The sequence below is a fragment of the Necator americanus genome, chromosome V (genome assembly GCF_031761385.1).
Source record: "Necator americanus strain Aroian chromosome V, whole genome shotgun sequence".
Taxonomy (NCBI): domain Eukaryota; kingdom Metazoa; phylum Nematoda; class Chromadorea; order Rhabditida; family Ancylostomatidae; genus Necator; species Necator americanus.
In genome coordinates this window covers 30,211,660-30,229,074 of record NC_087375.1, presented here as the reverse complement: position 1 = coordinate 30,229,074, position 17,415 = coordinate 30,211,660, and the positions used below count along the sequence as shown (strand labels likewise).

The window sequence follows — 17,415 nt, the reverse complement described above, 5'->3', positions numbered from 1 at the left end:
AGTAGCGGCAGACTAAGGTAGTGGAATTGTGACGCAGAGCACTTACCGAGCCTTTTAAATGTACATCGATCAACTTTGTACTCTCTTTTTGCGCCCTCGAAAAGAGGGAAGTCGAACAAGTCAAACGTATCCAGGACGTCGCAAGGCTTTGATGCATTCCTGTAAAGTGTACTTTTGTAAACATCAATATGGGAATATGTTGTCGTGAGAGTGTGAAAAATCTTTGTAGAATAAAAATTGGAGTTTAAGTGGAGCATTCTTTCAAACAATCAGAAGCAAATCTCGCCTTCTGTTCGAGTTGAAGGAATGTCCTGAATAAATTGTTCTTTTTTTCCTATTTCGTAGAATTTCCTAGATGATTAGATTGATTCAACGCTAGATTATTGTAGAATTTCTTCAAATCTTAACCACAGGAGGTGTATGAATACGAGGTTATCAGTGCGAAGCAACCATGAATACGGTCAGCACAACCCATGTGAAAACCATCACATACTGTGTGTTTTTTGTGTTCCTGCAACTACGTATTCCGACAACCGGCGCAGACAACATCTAGGCTTCGTTCAAGTAGAACGTCATTATATTTCGACCCACGGTCCACCGGTCATGAAAAGAAACGCGCTGAGCACCATGCCATTTCAAATTCTCACTGCCTTGGCTTGGGAGCTAAGCCCAATACCACTACTCGCGATTTGTCGACAACACCCAGATACGAAAAGACGGGCGTGGCGCAATCGGTCAGAGCTGCGGCTGTGACTGCACGATCGATGGTTTGAAACTGCGCATTTTTCCCGTTTCCCATTTTCCCAACATTATTCTCTGCTTACATGACACCCAGACATTTATGTGGTATCCGGTGGGAGGCAAACGAAAACTTGTCACATTAATACACCATGCTATCATTTTGTTGACCATTTGTCACAAGAATAAAGAATGAGTGATAGCTCGCATTTTTAAAATTTATCGTAAGCTTAAAGATATCTTTTGCTCATATTCTTACTCACACTAGTGTGTTATCACAAATCCAGAAGGTTTGAGTAAGGTGTACTTTTCCACGCATTTTTCTGCTCAAGAACTGTAATTTTGAGCATTCCGGAAGAAATTGTAGCCACCACTCATCAATCGGAATCGAAAATTTCATAAATTTCGAGGTATATTTCGAAGTGTTTCGGTTCCCAGAGATTTTTTAACTGTTTTGCGAATTTGTAGATCCAGAGTCCTCTAGGATCTCTCCAGGATCGACATGATCATTACTTCGCGGTCTTGACCAAATTATATGTAGTCCCTTTCAATATCTCAGAAGTATTTCCACACTCCACATAATTTCTTCATGTCGACAAAACGTCAGATTATTTAAGCGGAAAGAAACTTACAAGTCGACAGTTACGATCGTTGAAGATCCTCCGAATCCGGTCTTGTGAACCTCGGTCACATGTAAGCAAATCATCATTGCAAAAGCAATCAATTTCGTGGAAAATTCGTCCATAATTAGCGCTCTAAATGAAACCCGGGGATATTTAACGTCATTAAATTCATACGACCTACAGACGTATGCGGCAAATGATACGCAGTCATGAGGCATAGCTTTTAATGATCGTTTCCGACAAATTTTAACGTTCTCACGCCAAAAAGACAAGGCAGAGAAGACATTATGGTTTGAAAGCGCTGTAGCCACAGATCTGGAATATGCCTTAGCCATTTTAACGATCAAGTACCACTAGATTAAAGCACAAAGCTGCCCCTCTTCGACGCACTGCCGTATTCATCGCATCAACCTTAAACATTTGCACGACTCACCTGATACCGCACACGATCCAGGACTGAGTTCTAGCTGTTTTACACTTACTAGTCTGCGAGAGATTACAACTTGCGACATTTTGCATCATAGTCTGGATTTCCTCTTTGTCTCATCTTTGGTTCTTTTTTGATAATTAGTCTCTCCTCAGTTGACTAGTTTAAAATCGATTATTAGAAGCCACAGTTCGGCGGGATTTTAGATGTTGGATTCTCTAGCAGTAGACAGAATTTGATAAGAAGATGGGATTTTGTACACAGAAGGAGTGCAGAATTAGACATAACCATCAAATCAGGTTTCCAGAAGTGATTCAGAGATCCTATAAGGAAAGTAAAACGAAACGTCACCTGGCAAGCTCGTTGCATTGTGTCGATGTTGTCACAACTGCAATTTCCTTGAATCTAATTACGTTAGGTTTCTCTCGGAATTTGTAGAAAGTTGTCTGCAAACTTCAGCTTTCACATCATTCACTTGAACAGAAAAATCTCAGGACAGTTGTAAAGCCTGATAAGTTGCTTTATTAAATTCGCAGTACATAAATCTTTTTTTCTTATGATCTTTGCACCTTTAGTTTTAGAAACTATTTGTTTGGTTCTCTCGTGTATACATGAGTTTTACAAAGATTTGTAGATTTTAACGGGTTTTTTGTATTATTTCAAGATTAATTCCTATTAGTATTGTTTGACTGCATCACTATATAGATTTTACATTTTATAAAAAAAACCTATTTGGTAAAACTGACACGGTGCTTTGACTTCATCGAAACAGCGATGGCGAAAAAAAGAAGACAAAGAATTATGATAATGTTGAAATATAAACCCATTGAAAGCAGTGGCCGTAAGGTCCTGAAAGAAGAGAGGAAGAGATCAATAATATCAATAATCATCAGAGATAGATATTACTCAGAGAAATAAAGACACAAAATTACGAATATAAATTTTGAGGACTTAACTCAAAGCGGCCGATTTATCGGGAATTATTTGAACTGACTGTGTCTTGCCTATAATCTCAAATTTGGAGAAGTTATCTATGCTAGCGGATGGAAAAGGACTGAGATGAATATTTCAACATACTTACTTACGCTTTCATCGGAAGCAGACGTTAAAGATTAAATATTAAGTTTCAGATTAAGTACGAGTGACCACCGGAGTGACGGGGACAAGACGACGACACCCGCTGAAAGCCGTTTATGAAACTGGAAAACAACTGTTTTCAGGCACATGGGACAGTAGAGGAGTTGGTGTCCATGTCTAAGCAGGTATGACAAAGAAAATAAGCTCTTTTGAACAATTCACGTCCCGAACCAGAAGTCTGCTGAATACCGAGACTTACAATTCACAATAGAATGAGCAGGAGAAGAGGCCTTCCAAGTTCATCATGACAACTAAGGTCATCCATGGGAACTCAATTCAAGCAGTTCCAGAAGCTCTCCAGAAAAAAGCTGCGAAGTTCATAAGAAAAAGCGAACTCTCAGAACCATCATCGACTGTGTGCTCTTCGCTTCGCTTGTCGGCTTCTTGGAAGACACCGTCATGGGCAACATCGGCGATCGACTTGGAGAACATCTTCATGACTAGCGAGTACAAGGAAACCGAAAAGTTTTAAAAACACCAAAAGACGCCAGTCTTTGGAATTTTTTGAGCTAATACGTCGGATTGAAGATGCACGAGTTCCAGCGAGTTCGAGTTTCAAGAGCGTGGTGTTGTGTAAAAAGGAAGACCCACAAGATATCGGCAACTATCGTCCAATCTGATTACTGTCTGTTATTTACAAGCTCTTCAGATGAATAATCCTAAAACATTATAGAAAGAACATTAGATGAAGTACAGCCATGCGAGGAAGCAGGGTTTTGAAAAGGGTTCAGTACGAGTAACCAGATACACACAGTTTCAAAACTCATAGATGTATCGCGAGAGTACAAGATGCCGCTGTCTCTCCCTTTTATCGATTTGAAGAAAGCCTTTGATACAGTTGAGAGCGAAGCGGTCATGGAGGCCCTGTACAACCAAGGCGTCCCTAATCCATACATAAGGATACTTCGTGAGTTGTATAGCAACTTCACGACCAAAATTTTCCTACTCTACAGTGATATCACAATCGTCGGAAAGAGAGAGTTTTTCACTCCCATTTTCGCAAATGCGATGCACGGATTGGAATGGGATGACGTGGGAGTCAAAGCTGACGGCTGGCATTTTTGTTTTGCTGGTAAGATCGTTCTTATAACATCAAGCAGCAATCAGGAGGAACGAATGCAGGCCGGGTTTGATTAAACGTGTGGAAAGGCTGGTCTTCACCTGAATCTGAACAAGACAATGGTCATGAGGAATAGATGGGTTTTTGATGCCCCATTCACGCCCAACGGAACGAGTATTTCCGAATGGTCCAGTTATTCCCGAATGGACCAGATTTATATCTAGCTCGGAAAATTACCATGATGACCACTTGACCTTCGAGCTTCGCAGCTTGAGCTACGAGGGGCTTGGGGAGCATATAAATGCATCGAGGATTTCGTAAAGAGGACTCCTGCTTTGAATAATGTATAAAAAATCTAGGTGCGTCAAAAGCACGAGGAAAATGCTGTCAGCATCATAGAATGGGCAGTTGAAAGGATGATACTAGGAACCCTAAGATAGGAGAAGCTGCCGCATATTCCAAGGAAAGTAAAATTTTCGAGTTTCTCGTGAGACGAGAATCCACTAGGCAACACTCGGGCACTATTGAGACAAATAGAATTATAACTGGTGCCCACTCGATAAACAATGGGAGCACAGGTGATATAGGTGATTGTCTTAGTAAGGCACTGTCTTTCTTTGGATTCTTGTTCTCCCATGCCTTTTTAAACTCTTTCACTATTGATATCCATTCGTTTTCGCAATTTTGTTGCATCTGGCGACGCAGTTTCCTTCTCTTCCTTCTTTCTCCTTTCTCTTTGCTTCTCCTGCCTGAAATCAACACAGGGCAGCATACAGAAACATACGTGGATTTTGTCTCCGCAGATGCGAAAACAAACGTTTTCTTTGGCCCTACAACCGGAAGCGTTTTTTGCCGCGTCTTTTGCCAAAGCTCTTTCCTGATCCGTACTCCAACAGGATCAGATACTCGCTGGCGGAACTTCTTTCTGCTCTTTTCGCCTTTCAAGCCTGTTATGTGAATCTTAGATCGAGGAATAACTAATCGGTTTCTTTTATGAAACCGTATTCTGAAGATGAGACGAACTGGACGGTGTCAACGTCGAAGTCGACGTCCCATACAGCTCTAGGCTTTTGGATGTCCGGCTGAGAAATGTTCCTCTTCAGAACGTAGTCGACGTAAAGTTTCAGAGTTTTCATCTTTTGCTTGTACTGTTCTTCAGACGTCAAAATGTTTGACGGCTGAAGAGCAGTGCAAGCGAAAAGTGAGCAGCTTGTCACGTAAGCTGTGATGGCGACGATGATTCCTCCTGAACGTGAAATTGATGTCAAGACCCGTCCGTTCACATAAGTCAACAAGATAACAAGAGGGTGACCGTTATTCGATGTGTGTCTCACAAATAGTACCACCCTCACATTCTGAGAATGACCACCTGCTGCCCGGGTATTTAGGTATTAACGCACTGAAATCATAAAAGAAGTCCTTATTGTTCTCTTCAACAGTATCAGTAGGTGCTTGGGAACTTGTGATCCAGTGTTTGCATCCTTTCTGATCCCGCATTCGTACAAAAGCTTCGGGGACCTGTGCGTTTCACAAGAAAGAGAAAAATGTGAGTAGCGTCGTAGAGTGTTCAACTGAAAAGGTGGTGCTGGGACTAAATATGTAACAAAACTAACTATGTTGCTGCAAAAGAAGTATGCTGCTAGTCCAAATATTGCACAAGAGATGTAGATATATATTCTACAGCCTTATGTCCATGCTGTGTTTTATTCTGAGTTCAAGCGTGCATATCATGCAACTATGAAAGCCTGAACTCGACAAAGTCAACAGTCGACTCACCAGCACCATATATGTCTTCTGCAAAAATTTCGGAAGGAAGAACAAAAGAGGAAAGTTTTTTCAGAAAAGACCCAAATGCACTTTCAATCGTAAGGACGTGTTCACAGTAGTACTCTGGTCGTAAATTGAAGACAGTCAAGACTTATTCTTAGTTGGCTTCTTCTGAGGAGAATAATATGTACGTCATGTATTTTTGGGAAAATAATTCATTGGAGTTTCAATTTTACACGGATCAGTTAAAAATTATCCTGAGGATAGTTTAACAGAAAGCGATGGTAGCCAGTACACAGGCAAGATTTTTTTTTTAAAATTTATTAAGGTTGAGAATAGCGATGCGCGGTTAGAAAATGTTCTGCTCTCATTTTAGTTTTTTTTTTATCTACAAGTTGTTGACTAATGAATAGTAATCAATCATAATGATTAAAAATACCCCACATCATCCACTGTCTTTGCGCATCCTCCGTTGAAGTTAGGGATCTTTGATGCCTTCTAGTAATAGACTGGCGTGACATTGCGGACGAATGCGATGCCTAAGTTTGCGAACAATATTCTAGATATAATGTTTCGTAAATATTATAATGGTACCAGGTGTATACAAGAACTAACACAAACAGTAATGACACAACGAAACGTTAAGTTAATACTCTATTTTTTTCAGTTACAGCACAGATGCGCCTGTGCCTTAATTTTGAAGAAAGAAGAAAAGATTGTGAGAAAACCGGTTACCGGCTGGTCATGGGTAGCATGACTACCTGCACCTCTGCATGAATGTATCTGCATTCAAAGTTTTATGTTATATGGCGAAAATTTCCCATACATTGCAAAAAGGTGCTCTTCTCCAGCACATCGCCGAACCCCAAAGCCTGAAAGGTCAACTGCTAAAGGGAGCACGGAATCTTTGGCTACAACCAGGCGACAACCATTCATTTCGTTACGCTGAACCGCCGAAGACTGCTGGGTAAGCTCCAACAAACCGCTCTGTCTAGGCTTCTGTGATATCTCTGTGTGCTGTGTATTTTGCTGCGCTGAAGGAAACACGCATGAGAGATCGGCCCGTCATTATCACCGAAAATTACACCATATACTGCGGCGATGGTGATGAGAAGAAAGTAGGTGGCTGCGCAATAGCTGTGAGGGACGATTACAACAACCTGGTGGAAGAATTTGACTCAACGTTGTCTAGATGTGCCTTCGTGCAATGTGTGGGATCGCAGAGGACACAAACTCTGGATCGTAAGTGCCCAAGTACCTACAGATACCGCTGGAGAGAACAACAAGAACGCTTTGATTTGATGATGAACGCTTTGATGAGGTCAACGCGCTGATGTCTAAAATACCCAGCTAGCAGGGCCTCATCATCGCCTCCACATTTAAGAGGAATCATCGACGCCATCAGCTCAGGAGCAGGGGACAACCCTTTTAACCCAGAGCAACGCAAGCAGAAGATGAGGACTCAGCTCGACTAGGTTCTGGCGAGGAACATTCCTCAGTCTTATATCCGAAAATACAGAGCTCTTTCGGACTAGCTTTCGACTTTCGACTTCAATTTTCGACTCGTTTTCGACTTTTGATTTCAATCAGGAAAAACGTCTTATAAGAACCTGCCGGTTCAGCAAGGTTTTGAAGTGATTCCTCCAAATTGTTAGCACTGCTCCAACGGCAGCCTTCCCACTGGCTGTGTTGAGAACCTGAGAACATCTTTTCATCTTGCCGCTAAACTGCTTTGGAAAAGCATAGGCTTTCCGCGGATACGTTCACTCGTTATTGCGGTCTTGTTGCAGTTCACGACGCAGGTCCTGAACTTGAGCACGTTCATAGGCCGACATATGCGATTAACGAGGAACCACCGATCGAGTAAGAGGTTCTGGTCTGTGCCCAAAAGATCAAAAGATGAAAAATGGAAAAACCATCCAGGAATCTTCTTGTTGCGTGTTATGTAAAAGATTTCGTAGCAGATTATCCTAGACTGACTTATTAAGCATCGTTAAGAAACAGCATGCGAATAGCAAGCTAGCTTTCGTCCTGGCAGATCTACTATTGACTAGGTGTTCATCGTTAGGAGAGTGATCGAAATCTAACAGCGGTACTGGAAGCCAATGCAATTAGCCTTTCTGGATTTTATAGCCGCTTTCGAATCTCCTCAACGAGGATGTCTTCTCAGCGCTCTCCGCCCCGATGGAGTACCAGGAAAGTTCGTTCGCTTGCTTGATGACATGAATCAACGAACAACTGCTGCAGTTCGAACACCAGCCGGATGTACAACACCGTTTGAAGTGGTAACTGGAGTAAGACAAGGGGCAGTGGCAGGACCTTTCCTGTTCAATTTCGCAATCGACGACATTATACGAAGAACAGTGTCTTGCCGATATCGTTTTAGCACCATCAGGGTGCCCTTGACTAATATAGATTCCGCCGACAATGTTGTTATATTCGCGGAAAGAGCCACGAAACTTCTACATGTTGTCAACCCTGTATCAAAGTTGGGGCTGCAGCCCTAACTGCGAATTGCGTCTGCGCCCTGATGAAAGCAAGCAGATGTGGATCTCTTCCAGACCTCGAACGGGAGTCAGGATGGACGGACAACCAAACCTAACCAAATTCGTCGATGAATTCTGTCACATGTACTGTGTGCTGGAGAACAGCTACGAAAAAGATTTTTAGCAAAGGTGAGCTAAGGCACTTCTGCATTCAACTCCTTAACGAAATGGCTGTAGTCGACCCACATCATCAAGCTGCGAGTCTACCTATCCGCAATACGTCCTGTCGTGATGTACGGATTGGAAACTTGGCACACTCTACGGTGATGGAGAGGCTTGAGCACGAAAAGGATGCCTTAATTAGACGGCTGCACGTGTACATCTAGCCTGAGGTATGCCACAACAAAGTGCATCACGCATAATTTGATGTGGTGTACCTGCCGATGACACGCAGAAGATATCAACATCTTGCACCGCCATCGAAGCGGTTGCAGAAAATCGTCTTTGCTTCCTTGTTCACATATTAAGAAGACCAGCAGATCGCATTGTTCAACGAATTTTGAGGAGTTTGTCATATTCAAGCTGGAAGAGGCCATCTGGTCGAAAGAGGAAGTTCTGTACTGAGGGGGTGAAAGAGAAATTGAGGACACTCGGCGTGGATAGGCAGTTCAGGCGAGACGTAAGGTTTCGTAGAATATTGAATAGCGAAGAATGGATTGATTCCTTGCGAGCTCTCGCAGAAGATCGAGAAGGGTGGGCAGGGCTGTGTTCAAGGACGGTACACCTCGGCAAAGATGCGGGTAATTACATTAGGCGGTGACATCATCCCGCCGATTGAGCTTAGTCATCGTTGGAAGATAAAAAAAAGAATAGCGGTCATCTGAGATTTCTATATTCTTCCGATTGCGGTGTGTACCACAAGATATACTTATTTCAGAATTATGGAGCAAAAAGTCCTATTAAGAACTTAAGCAGAAGAGAAAGGTTCATGAAAGAAGACTGATTTATGTGTTCAAATATAAAGGATCACCTACGACTATTGCTTTTTTTCCAAAGAACAAGAAATATATAGAAGTTCCTAATATTATAGTTTTATGCGCGAAATCTTTCGACTGACAGGAGTAAAAAGTATTAAGACAGCTAGATAGTTCAGGGACGACCCCAATGGACGAGGGCGGAGGCCGTTCCCTTCAAATTGAGGGTGTGAATTATTTGGTTTGGAACTGATCACCTCATGCAGTTCGTAAGCGGTGCAATGGATGGATTTGGAATGATCTACGAGACGTACAAGTTTCTGTAAAGGTCGGAGCAGCCACGCAGGGGTCAAGAAGCAATTTCTACAACGAGGACGTGGAAGGGCTGCCAAAGAAACTCAGATATATGGCTGAGAAAATGCTCAAAGAAAATGGATTTCTCATTGAGTTGCTGAAACAGTAGTTCACGGAGTCCTACGAACCAGAGTGGCCGGTGGATGAGCTCGAATACTTGGGTAGAATTCTTCACTCGAATTAGTACTAATCACGACATAAGATTACCTTCTTTAGTGGTATAAACGATAGGTATCTAAGATGAATATTTTGTGAAGAAAAGGGACAGTAATACTAGGCTGGACAGAAGGTTCTGTCACCCATTTTTTGAAATTTCCAGAGCGTTCCATTTTTGGGCGGAACCCATGTTGCATCATTTTGTTGTAAAACATGCCCGAAGCCTCTCTACAATATGTATATACTTTCTGTAATGTTCGTTTCGCTCCCCTTCACTGATCAACGAAAATCAATATTGTTGCCCTTTTTTGTGAAATTGGACTTGTGTACCTCTTACAACCTTCCTTCATCTTTTTTTTAAATTATAAATAAAGGCGAAAGATTTCATAGTTTTCTTTCTAACCGCGTTCTACATTTGGAGAATATTCAAATTTCTGCTTCAAACACTCCGTCGATACCAAAATAATGTAGAGACAATTTGAAAGTATTACTCGAACTTTGAGTTTTCCTCCTGTGTTCACTCAAAAGTTATCAATGAATGATGATCATGACATATAATAGCGAGCTTAGTCTGCGTTTGTGTATGTGTGTGTGTGTGTTTGTCTGTGTGTCACGAAATTCGAAAAAGGGGGTGCGACGGGTCGGGTTGGTGCGCCGGCGTCAGATAGCTGTAATGTGGGGTGTGACGGGTCCCCCGGCGTGGGATTGGTGCGCCGGCGCCGGATACCTGTAAAAGGGGGTGCGACGGGTTCACCGGCGTCGGATTGGTGCTCCGGCGCCAGATATCTATAGAAAGGGGTGGGACGGGTCTCGCGGCATCGAAATGTTGCGCAATAACTTCGTGTGCATGTCGCAAATGTAAATGGGATGTTTCATAGGCGTGGCCACTGCGCCCGTTGCTTTTCACCTCTATGTCTCCTCTAGGCGTCTTTTTCGTTCCACATTTGCCTTAGGTCGGTATAATGCCTTAATCAGAAAGTGGAAACACGAATGAAACCGGCTGCTTAAATAGTAGACTACTGTTTACATGACTTGACCAGGAACATTATCTTTATCAGTAGAATGATATTTTTCCCGTCATTTTATGTCAAAACATCATTCTTTGATAACTGTTCGAGGGAAACAGAAGGAAAACCCGAATTTCGAGTAATGCATTCAAATTGTGTCTACATTGTATTGGTATCGACGGAGTATTTGAAGCCGAAGTTTGAATATTCTCCAAATGTAGAACTAACGCATTTAGAAAGAAAACTATGAAATCTTTTGTTTTTGTTTACAGTAAAGAAGAAAGAAGAAAACATTGTTAGAAAAGTGGGGTTCTGATTTTACAGAAAATGTCACTACCATTAATTTTTGATCAATTGATCAGTGAAGGCGAGCGAAGAAAACACCACAAAAAAGTCTGAGGTCCGGCTTTAGCCGGACATTCAGACTGGTTTAACATAAAATGACGTGAACGACATCAACGTACTGATAAAGATAACGTTCCTTGTCAGATCATGTAAACCGTTGGCGTTGGAGTCATAGAGGTGAAAAGCAACGGGCGCAGTGGCCACGGGTATGAAACATCTCATTTACTTTTTGCATTATACACACGAAGTTACTCATCTTTTCGAGTTTCGTGACTCACACACACACGTGACAGAATAAGCCCGTTATTATATGTCATGATCATGATAGCCGGGAGCCTTCCTTAAACTTAATCACGATGTTAATTACGCAAGAACAGCAACTTCGAGCTATCATCTTCTATGAATGGCGTAACGGCAGCAGCCCACAACATCAAGAGCAGATTGGGCGAGGACACCACTACCATCAGAACTGACAAGCGCTTCGAAGACAAGCCCCTGTCGGAAAGCCACCACACTGTCGAAGACTTTGCCATTCTCGACGCTGTCAAAGAGGTTCAGGAGACCAACACCCGCAGTTTTGCGACGAGACAAGTTTGAACCCACTCCGAGTAGTCAGTTGCCTCCAGGCCCTCGGCTGCAGAAAGGTGCTGGCTCGATGGATCCCTCACACTTTGACGGATGACACCCTGTTTACCCGGGTACCCATCTGTCAATCCTTTCTTCTTCCCTACATCGAAAAGAGTTTCTAGAAGTTCTTATTACTGGAGATGAGAGTTGGGTCCTCTACGACTCTAACACGCACCGTGTCCTGTGGCTCCCTCGAGGAAGAGACCCGCCGACGCAAGCCGAAACGGACCTCCACCCCAAGAATTGTCTCCTTTGTTGTTTCTGGGATTTGAGGGGAATGCTCCTATAAGGCTACACCATCACGGTTCCGTATACGCTAGTCAGCTCCAGAAGCTCGCATCGGCCGTTCGAGAAAAATGGCCAAAACGAGCTTCAGTGCACCTCCTCCACGATAACGCTAGGCCCTATGTAGCTAAGGAGAATCATGAAAAACTGGAGGAGTTAGGTTGCGACACTGTGCCCCATCCCTGCTATTCTCCCGACCTTGCCCCCTCAGACTACGGCTTGTTGCGGCCCCTGAAAGCTTTCCTAGCTAAGAGAATCTTGACCAAGCTTGAAGAAGTCGAACGGGCTGTCAGCAACTTCTTCGACTTCCAGTCTCCCTAGTTCTGGGAGAAAGGGATTGCTGACCTGCCCAGATGTACAACTGAGAGAGAAAAGGACTTGTGGAAAAATTATCTGGACCCTTTGCACTCCATGAATCGCTGTAGGAGTGAAGTGGAACGTTGCAACGCTGGAGCATTCATGATGAAGTGCAATTACAGGCATTGTGTTGTCATTCGTCAATTTATCATTTATTTGTTAACATTTGTAAATTTGGGTTTTTACTTTCTTTAATTACTCAATTTCGAGGTGCCCGGTAAACCATCATCCGTCACCGCGTATGCTACCTTTAACTTAGAAGCAACAAACATTGCTACCTTTCCAGGTACTGAGAATGACTCAGGTCTTGAGAATGATCCTGAGGCAGCTTTGGCAGTTGTGGCGGCCTTGCTTGGCTCTGACCTGGCTGCGAAACCTGGAATTTGATGGATAATACGCAAAGAACTCAAGGGACGCTCAATCGCACCTCCTCGCGTTTTTCTTCTTTCCATCCGGGATGGCCGATTGACGAGAAATGAACCTCTGCTCATTTTGAAATGCGATTGAAATTCTACGAACACGTCTGATCTGTGTGCTCGTGACAGGTCCAACACTTTTATTTATGGCATTACCATGCATAAACAAGGAGGAACAAGTCGACTATGTGGGAATAAAAATTAACGTTAGTTATTTAAAATTCCGGTAGCAAACTTCCCAGATGCAATCAATGTAGATAGACTAATTAATTCTACCTGAAGGACAGTCATTACGGACTGCTGTGACAGGTGTCCTTGCGAAATTCATTGACTTTCTCGGAGAGGTTGAACGACTCCATCTGGGCGCTTTGGAACGGACGGCAAATGACTACCACAAAAAAAAACAGTGATGAAATGAACAATGTACGGATCGGTCCATATGTGGTAAATGGTGGTACATATATGTGGTATAACTCCAAAGGTTACAGTCGTTTCACCACTTACTCTACGCTTTAGGTATTTTTTTTCGTCCAAAACAACAAATTCAAACCGATATTTTCTCTACTCTGCTTTTTTATAAAAATGTTATTTGGCTCTTCTTTTATGTCGCCACCAATTTCTATGTTTATTTTTTAATTTTCAAAAAGGTAGTAGCAATGAAAAGAAATTTAAATCGAGGTCAAGAAAAATTAAAAATTACAGAACTGGGAGCGTGACAATGCAGAACAGGTGCGCACACCCTGGCAAAAAGCTTTTGAGATTTTCATCTTCAGTTTGAGACAGCTTGTCACCTAGCAAATAAATTTTAAATGCTGAAGAACGTTTTTTTTAGTATTTACAAGATCTATTTTTTAACTTTTCAACTTTTTTTAAAAGTTCAGTAAAGCATTAACTAAATGCAAATGAATTGTATCGAAACAAGCGCTACAGTACTATAATTCTTCGCTAGAAAAAAGAAAAAAAAAACAAGAAGCCGTGGTTTTTTGTTTTCTCACGAAGAATTGCCGTGGTTACTGTAGACAATGCGTGATGTTTAGAGTGTAATTTTTTCTTGATGATACGCTTGAAAGAAGTGTTCGATGAAATTTTGAATGCTACTTTGTCTGCCGCATTAGGTAGAGCTCGTAAACTATTGTACTGTGCGATAATCACACTAAAAGAGAATAGATCTGAATGGATTCAAGTGCCTGGGCCTTAGTTTACTTGAAAATTCAGTTCTTTTCGGTGGAGTTGTGGGATCTCAAAGTGGTGAGAATGACGTGAATTTTCTATGGATCGGTTGCTTTGAAAACAGTTTCTGTGGCTCAAAATTGTTGTTGATGTTTTCTTATTTCATTAAGTTGTACTAATGGAGTAAAGAACTGTCAGAATTCCTTAATTTTAATTTTTACATGCTCAAAATGAAAACGGATCAATTCTACCTAAATATAAAAATCCGAGTTTTTGCTCTGACCTTTGTATTTATGTGGCTCACCTTATTTTGCTATTCTTTTTGTACTTTTCTATTGTGAAGATCTAATGGCGACAAAACAAAGGAATGCTCCCATAAGGGTGCCTTATAGACAGTGCATCACAAAATAGACGATGTTATGGTCTCTGTGGGCAAATTTAGGGTTCCGATTGTAGACTTAATTACCTCTAATTGCCCTAGAAAATCGCTAGGAAACGGTGTTTGTTCCTACGAGGGAAGTTAGAACGCGCCACCACTGTGCACGCGCCGCCTTCACGAGCGAGCGGTCGAGAATCAATGAGTTCATCTCAGCAGCCTTTTCATGTGAAAACTATGGAAAAGCTGCCGAGAGAATCGGAGCATGTTTTAGAACGATTAGGAAAATTAGATCGGGACCATATTCGTTAAAAAACCCCGTACTATATATTTTTCTACAGGATTATCAACATAGGTGGTCCTATTTTACGCCGCCTTCAAGCACTGCCGGCATCGTCCAGAAACTACTATTTCGAAAAGTTCCTGCGCAAATTTTTTTCTGCCTGTGATGCATTCGTTAAGCCACCAATCCAGCTTTGAGTGTATTCGCGTTTCATTTCAATGGAGTGTGATATCTTCAGCCGTAGATCAACAAAAACAAACATTTATTACAATGAAATGCACAAGAACACTTCCTACAAGTTTGTAAGGTCGTACACCTTCGTGACAGTTTTTCCACGTCCACGTGCAGCAAACCTTCTGCCACAAACTACGATAATCATTTCTCTACGAATTTGCTTATTGATAAGAAAATACACGTAAGGATTAATGGAATTGTTGAGGATACTGATGACATTTTGAGCAAGACTAGAGTAGTATTTGTTGTATCCAGTTCCAACTTTCGGAAGAAAAGAGAAAGACAACGTTTGGAGTTCCAGAAATACAGCGATCACCACAGCCTAAATGACTCTTTTCATGAATGTGACTCTCTGCATCCAGTGATTGTCCGATGGGCCAACAATAGACAGAGCGATGCTTTCGAAATTTTTTCAATTTTTTTTTTGTATTTTTCTTTCTTGAGAGCTTCTTGTGCGGTTCAATGTGGTTCGGGAAATTTCATGGTGGAAATAGTAGCAAAGTCTTCCTCCATTAGCATCGGCGCCATAGCCACCTCGATTCACAAGTGCGGAAAAACAGGACAAAGTGCCCACCTCACCTGAGCATGTTACGCGTCAAGCCGACACAATAAATTCGGCTGCGACTGTAGGTGCCTATACAGAACGTAACTACAGCAGTTGCGCGCAAATTAATCCTCATTTCCACGAGCTGGTAAGCTCAGCGCGCGTATGGATTCTGGCGCCCTACAAATATTTTCTTCTGATAATATCATTCAAAAAGCTCATCTCCCATAGGAACACGGAAAATTCGGAAGTTAGCCGTGGGACCTTTCTTGTTAACTCGGGACAATACAAGTACTGAAGCCTATAAATGAATCAAGTTTCTCACCTGAATAAGCAGATTTATTTCTGTTTTTCTATGGATTAATGATGTTTGGGAAGAGTTTTGAAAACTTGGCAAATTTAAACGAAGGAACACAAATAAGCATATGTATAGCACAAAAATAACTATAGGAAGAGCATAGCTTTCATATCGCATCACCTAAAGATTGAAGATTTAGTGAAATGACCTTCTAGACTTGTTCTTTTTCTTTTTTATTTTCAAATAATTATTTCTAATACATACCTCTAACCAAATAAAGGACAATTGGGAAGAGGAATAACATTTGATGAAAAAATAAAATTCATCATATGAGAATCTTTTCCAACAATGTAAAATGTTCGCACCGGCCACTTGGAATAAGAAGATACACCAGACTGCGACCACTGTCCTGCAAAGAGTCATGGAAGTTCGTGAATTATTTACCACGGTTATGCTTATTTTTTCGAATTTCTATACTTTATAAGTATTTGAGGGAAGACACAGCTAAGGATCAGTTTTTAGAATATTTGATTTTATTCCATAGAGGCCAATCTTAAAGGCATCACCCCACGAACCTGGAGTGGTACGGTGGAGTATTCGAATACGGGATCGTAGATTATTGAGAGAAGGGTGATTCCGTTTATTTCTCCCCAATCGCCGTAGAAAACGGCCCGGAGGATACGGCTTCGAGCGTGCCGGCGCACTATTTTCCACAAGGAGTTCGATTGGAGCGGGCCAGCCCTGTGCGGCGCCGCATCTTCTTGGCCGTTTTTTTTAATTAGAAAGAAATGGACGGAATCACTCCCTCTCCATAATCTACTATCCCGTATAAGAATACTCCACTTGAAATCCGTATCACCTCAGATTCGTGGTATGCTGCCTTTAACCGCTGAAGAAGGAAGAGAAGCCTAAGGAAGAAGCCAAGCCAAAGGAAGAGTTGAAACCTAAGGAAGAGAAGCCGAAAGAGGAGGATAAACCTAAGGAAGACAAGCCGAAAGAGGAGGCTAAACCAAAGGAAGAGGACAAAAAGAAGAAGAAGGAAGAGAAGCCTAAGGAAGAAGTCAAGCCGAAGGAAGAAGTCAAGTCCTCTTACTCACTGTCCTAATGGCGTTGAATCACATAGTGTTGATTATACAATAGAATGTGTTTTCTATTTCAGGATGCTTCTATAGTCTGAACCGAACCTAATTTTTCGACCTGACCCTACTACCATAGCAGGTCGTGCATTAGCACATTACTCCGATCATAATAATAAAATAATAATACATAATATGACGGTGGATCTTCAACAGGATGTCCTCGATAAGCGTCTCAAGAATAAGTAGGAGAGCTTTTCTCTCCTCGTTTTTCTTTGATGATCGTTCACTTTTAAAGATTGCATGACTATAGGAATTTATTTTTTAGGAATTGGATTTTTCTCATGTTATTTTCAAAACAAAATTTCGTAGAATGATTGTTATAGCGGAATATTTTTTCCTAGGTTAATCATTTCATTTGCAGCAAAAATGTTTTCTCAGAAAATTTAGTTTTTAAAAGTTCTTAGAGTGAAATTCTTCTTTTTGTCGTATATGATGCATGTTTACGAGTATACGTTGCAAAGAGCATCATTTATACAGTCAGTAGTCCGGAAAAGGAGCCAGGAATCAAACTTTCGAATTCGGACTGTTGACTTAAAGGCATCACCCCACGAATCTGAGGTGGTGCAGATTTCAGGTGGAGTATTCGTATACGGGATGGGAGACTATGGAGAG

At 41.8% G+C, this 17,415-nt stretch overlaps 3 protein-coding genes across 6 annotated transcripts in view; 2 read left to right on the top strand and 1 right to left on the bottom strand.

The window, feature by feature from the left end:
- Positions 1–12,834, bottom strand: part of RB195_015673 (uncharacterized protein) — a gene marked incomplete at both ends in the record, with an annotated part of 36,423 nt that extends 23,589 nt beyond the window's left edge. The window contains 7 exons of one of the 3 annotated variants that reach the window (XM_064206489.1): positions 47–159; positions 1,371–1,493; positions 2,140–2,234; positions 2,535–2,637; positions 6,197–6,291; positions 12,622–12,719; positions 12,771–12,834. In XM_064206489.1, the coding sequence (XP_064062369.1) occupies positions 47–159; positions 1,371–1,493; positions 2,140–2,234; positions 2,535–2,637; positions 6,197–6,291; positions 12,622–12,719; positions 12,771–12,834 (691 nt within the window). Of the gene's footprint in view, positions 1–46; positions 160–1,370; positions 1,494–2,139; positions 2,235–2,534; positions 2,638–4,628; positions 4,735–6,196; positions 6,292–12,621; positions 12,720–12,770 lie in introns of those variants that run through there. The other 2 variants (XM_064206488.1, XM_013453076.2) reach the window with 2 other exon arrangements.
- RB195_015674 (uncharacterized protein) lies at positions 3,715–4,062 on the top strand (the record flags this gene model as incomplete). The annotated part of the gene is made up of 1 exon (XM_064206491.1): positions 3,715–4,062. One exon carries the CDS (start codon positions 3,715–3,717, stop codon positions 4,060–4,062), a length of 348 nt encoding a protein of 115 aa, XP_064062370.1.
- A 71-nt stretch (positions 12,835–12,905) lies between the features above and the next one.
- On the top strand, positions 12,906–16,769 carry RB195_015672 (uncharacterized protein; the record flags this gene model as incomplete). Of its 2 annotated transcripts, none has more annotated exons than XM_064206486.1 (2): positions 12,906–12,965; positions 16,560–16,769. In XM_064206486.1, 2 exons carry the CDS (start codon positions 12,906–12,908, stop codon positions 16,767–16,769), a joined length of 270 nt encoding a protein of 89 aa, XP_064062367.1. The 2 variants fall into 2 exon arrangements, with proteins under 2 accessions (XP_064062367.1, XP_064062368.1); XM_064206487.1 differs by lacking the exon at positions 12,906–12,965 and adding an exon at positions 16,020–16,091.
- Between the last annotated feature and the right edge of the window lie 646 nt (positions 16,770–17,415).